The 7,971-nt window shown below is 62.1% G+C and overlaps 1 protein-coding gene across 1 annotated transcript; it reads left to right on the top strand.

Annotated features, from left to right (window-relative positions):
* Positions 1 to 1,902: 1,902 nt before the first annotated feature.
* CEBPA (CCAAT enhancer binding protein alpha) lies at positions 1,903 to 3,072 on the top strand (the record flags this gene model as incomplete). Its single annotated transcript, XM_080704115.1, has 1 exon — positions 1,903 to 3,072. The coding sequence occupies exon 1, from the start codon at positions 2,008 to 2,010 to the stop codon at positions 3,070 to 3,072; it is 1,065 nt and encodes a 354-aa protein (XP_080560241.1). The 5' UTR covers positions 1,903 to 2,007.
* Positions 3,073 to 7,971: the final 4,899 nt, after the last annotated feature.

Raw genomic sequence — 7,971 nt, 5'->3', positions numbered from 1 at the left:
GTGCCTCCCCCCCCCCCACCCTGAGGCGCTCCAGGCCTCCTGCCAGACTCTGTATGACCTGACTGTAGCCCTGCCTGTGTCAAGTACCCTCAGAGGGCAGGGCCGTGTCTCACTCACCTTCCCGCACTCAGCAGCTTGCCAGGACAGATGAATTGTAGAAGGGCCTGCAGACCTTGGTGCGAGCTCCCTTCTCACCTCTCATCCCCCACGCCCACCAGTCTTCCTTATTGGAGGACTTATTCCCATACTGCCATTTCTTCTAGCCCAAGAGAAGCTCCTCTTACCACACAGGTGAGTTTGGGCCTCACCTTCCTCCTTGAATCACTGTATGCTGGGAACAGGCCCCTTCCCACGGTGGTATTTTCTTTGTTCTTACACCAGGGGGTAAATGTTATTTTCAGCACTGCAGGAAAACTGAAAATCCCACTTGGCTTTTGGGATTTCCCTCTAGGACTCCTTTCACAGGTGCAGGATATTTTAATGGGCCCGCATCTGGCCCTGTGAGTGTGCCTCAGCGTACAGCAGGCTATTTATTTAAGGTATCTGCTTTTTACTCCCTCCACCCCAAAGCGCCCAGCGAAAAGTATCTTGTTTATGCGCTCTGGACTGAAAACGAAGCGGTTGGGCCATTAATCACTGGGAATCTGTTGAATAGGAACTTGATTAAAGCACAGGACGGTTCGCCAGGCAAGGCTGGCTGTTTGCTGTGACCACAGTGGGAGCTTGGGCCTCCCCGGCCGCGTTCGCAGTTGCCTCCTCGAGGGCTCCCGGCGGTGGAAGCGCCTCGCCCGGCCTCGGAAGGCGGCAGAGCGGGGGCTTGGCCTCGCGCGGCCCGGGGGTGCAGACGCACCTTCACCCAGCACCCCGGGAGCGGGACGGCGCCAGCGCTCCAGGAGGCGCCAGGCGCTGGGGCGGTCGCCAGGGGGCTGGGGCGTGCGCACCGGCCTCGGCCCCGCTCCCCTCCCCCGCCGCCGCGACCCGGGCAGAGAAAGTGCGCGACGCCACGTGGCTGGGGAGACGGCGCCCGAAAACCGTCCACCCGCAGCCGCCAGCGCCGCGCGGGCCCGAGGGGCCGCCCAGGGTCCCCCGAGCGCTGCCGCGCCGGCCTCCGGGCGCCCACCTGGCGGGCCTCGCCGGGGCCACCGCGGGCGGCCCTCCGCAATCCGCGCTCCCGCCGCCCCGAAGTCAAACCCGGCGGCTCGGCACCGGGTCGCAGCGCCCGCCGCGTGCGCCGAGCAGCCTGGGGTTCCGGCCTGGAGAAGTAATAAAAAGAAAGTTTTCCAGCCCGGGCGGCTCGACCGGCCGGGTCCCCAGGCTCCGGGGCTGCGGCCGCCCGCGCTCCCGCGGGGTCCTAGCGCCGGCCCGCGCGCGGCCTGGACGCCCCGAGGGCGGGGAAGGCGCTCGGCCGGAGCTCGGCCGCCGGAGCGAGGGCGAAGGCGCAGCGGCCCCGCTCCCCCGCCCGTCCGCTCGCGTCCTCAGCAGTCGCCGCGGCCCTCCAGAACCCGGGCGCGGTCCAGGGGTTAAGACGAGGGCGCGCCCGGGTCCTCGCGCCGAGGCTCGCCCGGCGCCCCCTGCGCAGCCTGGGGATGCTCCCGGGCTGCCCCGCCGCTGGCTGGAAGTGTTTGCCCCGGGGAGGCCGCGAGGGAGCCTGCCCCCAGCCCGTGTGCGGGCCCCTCGGGCGCGGGCAGCCTGGCCGCGCAGGGGGCGGGGGGCGTCCGCACGCCCCTCGCCGCGAGCCGACCCCGCTCGGCCCTGCCGAGGCGCGGGCGCTAAGACCCAGCGGGCGCCACGCCGCCGTCTCCCGCGGTCGGAGACCGGCCTGGACGCCAGGGGGCGCCCTCGGGGGTATAAAAGCGGGGCCCGCGCGGGCCGGGCCATTCGCCGCCCCGGCTGTGCGGGCGCGAGCGGGCAGGGGCTCCCGGGGAGCGGCGGCGGCAGCAGCAGCGGCGCCCCGCGCGGGCTGGAGGCCGCCGAGGCTCGCCATGCCGGGAGAACTCTAGCTCCCCCATGGAGTCGGCCGACTTCTACGAGGCGGAGCCGCGGCCCCCGATGAGCAGCCACCTCCAGAGCCCCCCGCACGCGCCCAGCAGCGCCGCCTTCGGCTTCCCCCGGGGCGCGGGCCCCGCGCAGCCCCCCGCCCCACCTGCCGCCCCGGAGCCGCTGGGCGGCATCTGCGAGCACGAGACGTCCATCGACATCAGCGCCTACATCGACCCGGCCGCCTTCAACGACGAGTTCCTGGCCGACCTGTTCCAGCACAGCCGGCAGCAGGAGAAGGCCAAGGCGGCCGCGGGCCCCGCGGGCGGCGGCGGCGACTTTGACTACCCGGGCGGCCCGGGCGGCCCCGGAGGCCCCGTCATGTCCGGGGGCGCGCACGGGCCCCCCCCGGGCTACGGCTGCGCGGCCGGCTACCTGGACGGCCGGCTGGAGCCCCTGTACGAGCGCGTCGGGGCGCCGGCGCTGCGGCCGCTGGTGATCAAGCAGGAGCCGCGCGAGGAGGACGAGGCCAAGCAGCTGGCGCTGGCCGGCCTCTTCCCCTATCAGCCGCCGCCGCCGCCGCCGCACCCGCACCCGCACGCGCCGCCGCCGCACCTGGCCGCCCCGCACCTGCAGTTCCAGATCGCGCACTGCGGCCAGACCACCATGCACCTGCAGCCCGGCCACCCCACGCCGCCGCCCACGCCGGTGCCCAGCCCGCACCCCGCGCCCGCGCTCGGCGCCGCCGGCCTGCCGGGCCCGGGCGGCGCGCTCAAGGGGCTGCCGGCCCCGCACCCCGACCTCCGCGCGGGCGGCGGCGGCGGCGGCGCGGGCAAGGCCAAGAAGTCGGTGGACAAGAACAGCAACGAGTACCGGGTGCGGCGCGAGCGCAACAACATCGCGGTGCGCAAGAGCCGCGACAAGGCGAAGCAGCGCAACGTGGAGACGCAGCAGAAGGTGCTGGAGCTGACCAGTGACAACGACCGCCTTCGCAAGCGGGTGGAACAGCTGAGCCGCGAGCTGGACACGCTGCGGGGTATCTTTCGCCAGCTGCCGGAGAGCTCTTTGGTTAAGGCCATGGGCAACTGTGCGTGAGGCGTGCAGCCGCGGGACCTTCCTGGGCCGGCCCCTGGCGCGGGGACCCGGGAAGTGGTTTCGGGACGCCGGATCTCCAGGCTGCCCGGGCAGTGCTAGCCAGGACTAGGAGGTTCGGGTGCACACCGAAAGCCTGGCCTGCCCCGCGCGTCCCTCCTTTCCTCTGAGCCGGACTCGGTGCGTCTGAGATGTGGGAGTCAGGCAGTAGTTTCTCCCCGAGACAGGGGGGCACTCTCGGTGAGGCTGAACTGGGAGCCTGGCAACTCTAGTATTGAGGAATGACCTTGTGCCTTGGAAAAGCAAACTCGCTCCGATTCCTACCGAGTAGGGGGAGCAAATATGTGCCTTGACATTTTATTTGAAGGGTTCCTGCCTCCTCCCAGGCTGCAGCAGGCCCCTGTGAGAGGAGGAAGGGTACAGGCCCACATCAGGAGGAAGGTTCAGGAAGCTGCGAAGCTCATAAGCCAGCCCCAGCCACTCCTCCGTGCCTGTCCTTAGAGGGGAGAAACTTGGAGAGTTGGGGTTCTGAACCCGAGGTTGCTCTCCTAGTTTTATTTGGAGGTGGCGGGCCCCTGGTTCCTGCCTCCTCGCCCCCTTCCACCAACAGCCAACAGCAGGCAGTGCCTCCTGGGAAAGCACTCACTGAGATCGGGTCACCCCCGACTAGTGGGAGCCCGGATGTACCCCCAGTCAGACCAGAAAGCAAGGTCAGGAGTGCTTAGCCTTAAGGACACGTGCTCCAGGGTGCGGCAGGGTGGAAGAGGGGAACCTAGAGACCTGGTCTGGGGTGGGGGGTGAAGGGACACTGGGACCGTCAGCCCTGTCTGTACTGTACGTCGCCAGCATTGCCATATGAACATGAAGCACAATCAGTTCATCCCAGAGGGACTGGAGTTATGACAAGCTTTCCAAATATTTTGCTTTATCAGCCGATATCAACTCTTGTATCTGGCCTCTGTGTCCCAGCGGTGCCTTGTGCAATGTGAATGTGCACGTCTATGCTAACCACCATTTTATTTGGTTTTTGTTTTGTTTTGGTTTTGCTCAGATACTTGCCAAATTGAGACTCTTTGTCAGCAGCTGGGGGAAGGGTCTGAGGCTCGCTTTCCTGTTGGTTTTGGGGTGGCTTTTGCTCCCGGGGGACCACTCAAGTGAAGTGGGCTTCCCTTTCCCCTCCGTTTTCCCTGGCCATAGTTGTGGGCCTCAGCTCCCTCGGGCTTGTCTTCCTTCAGGACCTGGCTCCTGGTCTGGAAGGAAGGCAACCTCCAGCCAACACTTACGTATCACCTAGGTCGGGAGCAGGGAAGGACTGCTTGGTTCTCTTTTTTGGGGGAGAACATAAAGAGTTTCATGCTAGATGTTTTATGTATTATATCTATAATATAAACATATCAAAGTAAATTTTGGTGTCTTTTTAAAACCAGAAAGAAGCTATTTCCCAGGTTTTCTGTGGGCCGGGTCACATTTGTAAATAATCATAGCATTTTCTCTGGCTGAGATGCTGATGAATTAGCATCTCCTGGGCCCCACCTTACCTTAGGGGGTGACTTCTCCCAACCAAGACAAATAAGTAACAGAAGGAGAACATGGCTCCAAGCTGAGAATTCCTAGAGCCTGCAGAGAGAGTGGGGGCTGGGGGCCTCAGAGAGGGTCACTGGGCTGAGGCCTTGATGTGGTCTCGCATCTGCCCTAAAAGAAGAGGGACCCCAGAAAAGTAACCTTCTGCTCGAAGGGTTGGCCCACTCGAGGCTCAAGGGGCCCTTAGGCCATTCTCACTTCCCAGTCACTCAGCTCTATCTCCTCCCAGCAGAGCCCTGGGTGGGCAGGAAGGCGCCTGGAATGGAAGGACCCTCTGCACTTTCCCCAGGCCATGTGGCTGCAGCCTACCCCAGCAATGCCTGGAAGGGCAGTCTGAAGGCTGAGCTCCCCTCTAGCACTCCTCCACATCTGCCCTGCTTCAGCCCACCCAGAAAGGGGACCCCAGCAGGCCTGCAGTGGGTGTCTGGCCTTTCCCCATGTACCACCTGTCCAGGAGCCAGCCCCAACATCCAGCCACCCTGAACACCCATCCTGTACCAAGCAGGAGACCTGATGAGTGCCCCCCTGATGAGACCTGATGGGCCAGTCCCTGAACACAGGCACCCCTGCCACCCCTTAGCAGCAGTGACAGCTGACCAAGGAAGGACAGGCCTCACCCTGCCTTAGTCCAGGGGGCCTGGGAGGCAGAAGCCGGAGGCTGGTGGTGCTTTCAGATTCTGCCTTCTTGGAGAGTAAAAGGTAAAACACTTTATCTCTTCACCATGAGAGTGTTCCATGAGCAGCTTACAGAGTATGTCAGTGTGGTCCAAGGCAGTTTTGAGAAATTACACATTCTTTTGAATTCTGAAAGCTTTAGCTTTACCTGCCTGCGTGGTTAACCCTTCCTCCCCTGTCCTGTGCCTGCCTTGGCGCCTCCTAACCCGTGGCCACCCTTGGCAGAGGAGAGGCCATGAGCCCAGTGAGGAGGCGGCAGCCTGCCCCGCCACCCTGGGAACCAAGGAGGCAGAGCCCCACCACCTGCCTGGAGGCTGGGGCAGGCCGCAGCTTGCTAGGCCCCAGCAAACCCTCTCTGAGTTCAGTGCTAATTCCAGTTTTTCTTGTTTGGAGGGGCTGATCCTTGGCTTCCCCTGTTGCCCCCAGAACAGGTCCTAAGATGAGTGGGGGAGGAGCAGTCCCCCTCCCTCCCTTCTCCCCTGCCTCATGTTGGGCCATCCTTCCAGGGGCTTCCTCTTTCAAAGCTGTTGTCTCTGAAAGGGTGCCCTTCCTGCTGTTCACCCTGAGGTCCAGAGTGGACTGTGTTGGGGACAAGATGGAGCCAATCACATTCAGCCCCAGGAAAAAAGATGGGAGACTGAGGCCCCCAGTGTGGCCCAAAGTAGACAGTGCAGCCTGAGGGGGTGGGGGGTACAGAGTCCTTTGGACAGAGTGAACCTGCTCAGTGTCTTATCTGTGCCCAGCCGGAGGTGCCCAAGGGACAGCCACCCCTGGATGCACACTTTCTCTGAATGGCTCCCCTCAGGAAGAATCACTTCAAAAGTCGGGCATGGAATGCACCCCAAGTATTTATTGGATGCCTACTGTATACCAGGGCCTGTGCCAAGGACCAGGGCACTCTCTGGGAACAAGCAGACTCTGTGCCAGCTCTTGGAGAGCTCAGCCTCGTGGCCCCAAGCTGCAGTGTTGGGGTGACAAGTGTAATAATGAGGCTAGGCCCATCGGGGAGGATTTCTGGGACAGCAGCTTTGACCGGGCACCTGGTGAGACCCACATGGAGTCAGTCTCACGATGCCTGAACGCTCCTGCCTTGCACTGCTCTCCCTGTGACTGCGGGGACCAACCCACTTCTCCAGGCTTGCCCTGAGCCCTATGTCCCCCGACAGGGCTCTTCAGGGAGCCAGCCTTCAGGACAGGAACAAGGGTACAAGCAAGAGAGGGAGGTGGCTCTTTTGCCACCAGATGCCTTCTGATGGCTTAGTGCTGACACGATGTCATCCTTATCTCTTGGATCTCCTGGGCATCTGTGAGCATGGGGTTTGGCCCTGACACCTGCAGTGAGCCACTGGGACTGGTGAGGAGTATCTGCTCCTCCCAGGTCTCCCGCCCCCTCCTTCCCAGGCAGGAACCTGCCAGGCCTCCTCCATGAGCTGCTGATTTCACAAGAGGGGAGGGGGCCCCTCACAGTGAGGATCAAGGAAGATCAAGGGGCATCAGAACCCCTGATTTTGCTCAGCAAAGTGGCCTCTCCCTCCCAGGGCACCCACGAGCCTTTTGTAGATAGGGGCTGGGGCAGAGTCCTTGCCTAGACAGCAATAGTATCTCAAGTGTTTCTTTCCTATGTTGGTAAGTAAGCCTTTTTCTCTTCTATTCTTTGTATAGAACTAAGCGACCAGCACCTTTGAAAAATCTTATTTTTCCTCAGCAATGCTGGGGATCAAACTCAGGGCTTCATGCATGCTAGGCAAGTGCTCTACTCCTGAGCTATGGCCCCAGCCCATCTTGATACTGTGAAAGACTCATGCCATCTCTCTCGACATCCTCCCTCCCCCATACCCCTCTCTGTGGATAGAGCTTTTGACGTAAGCTAAGACAGGAAAGATACGGATTCATTATCAAAGCATCCTAGCCCCATCCTAGAGCAATTAAAAAGCCAGATGGAATCTCTGGGAAAACGGCATTAATAACACGAACAATCTGTGCAGCCGGCAGGAACCCAGGAGCCGCAGGCAGGGGTGGGGCTTGGGGGTGGAGACTAGGGTGCTGGAGTGTGAGCTCCCAGCAATATCCTGGCCATGTGGTAGCCAGCCAGGGATGGGGCCATCGGGAGGGTATGCTAGGGCTGGCTGCAGCTGGGTTGTTCCCTCCAGCCCTTTTAAGGCCCACTGTGCACCCGGGATCCTAGTGGCTACAAACAGAGCTAGACAAATGTGGAACCCATTACTCAGCCAGCTGTAGCCTCATCCAGCCCCATTCTGGCACCCGAGAGCTTTGCTTCTCTTCACTTTTGTTTTTATTTATTATTTTTCTAGCTTTCTGTCCCCACCCACTAGGAACAGGCCTCCCTGGGAATGTGGCTTCCAAAGACTCTTTTCCTCTCTCTCTCTCTGCTGTGCCCACATCCATCGCCTGTGCCTTAAATAGCAGAAGATGGTGTTGGGGACTCGAGCAGGGCCTGAGCCTCAGGGGCTTCCCTTAGATTGAAAACAGTGGGCACTTTGGGCCATACCAGGTGAGTTCCTGGAAGCTGGCATGAAGGCTGGAGGAAAGGACAGAGGGTTTCTCGTTGCCTGGCTGCCTGGGGGCTTTGGCGGGGCAGACAAGGACCACAGGGCCACTTTTGCTGCTCTGTAGCCTGGTCTAGGC

Source organism: Muscardinus avellanarius (assembly GCF_963383645.1).
Source record: "Muscardinus avellanarius genome assembly, chromosome: 10".
Lineage (NCBI taxonomy): Eukaryota > Metazoa > Chordata > Mammalia > Rodentia > Gliridae > Muscardinus > Muscardinus avellanarius.
Note: the sequence above shows the minus strand (reverse complement) of the source record. Positions and strands in the feature narration are given on the sequence as shown.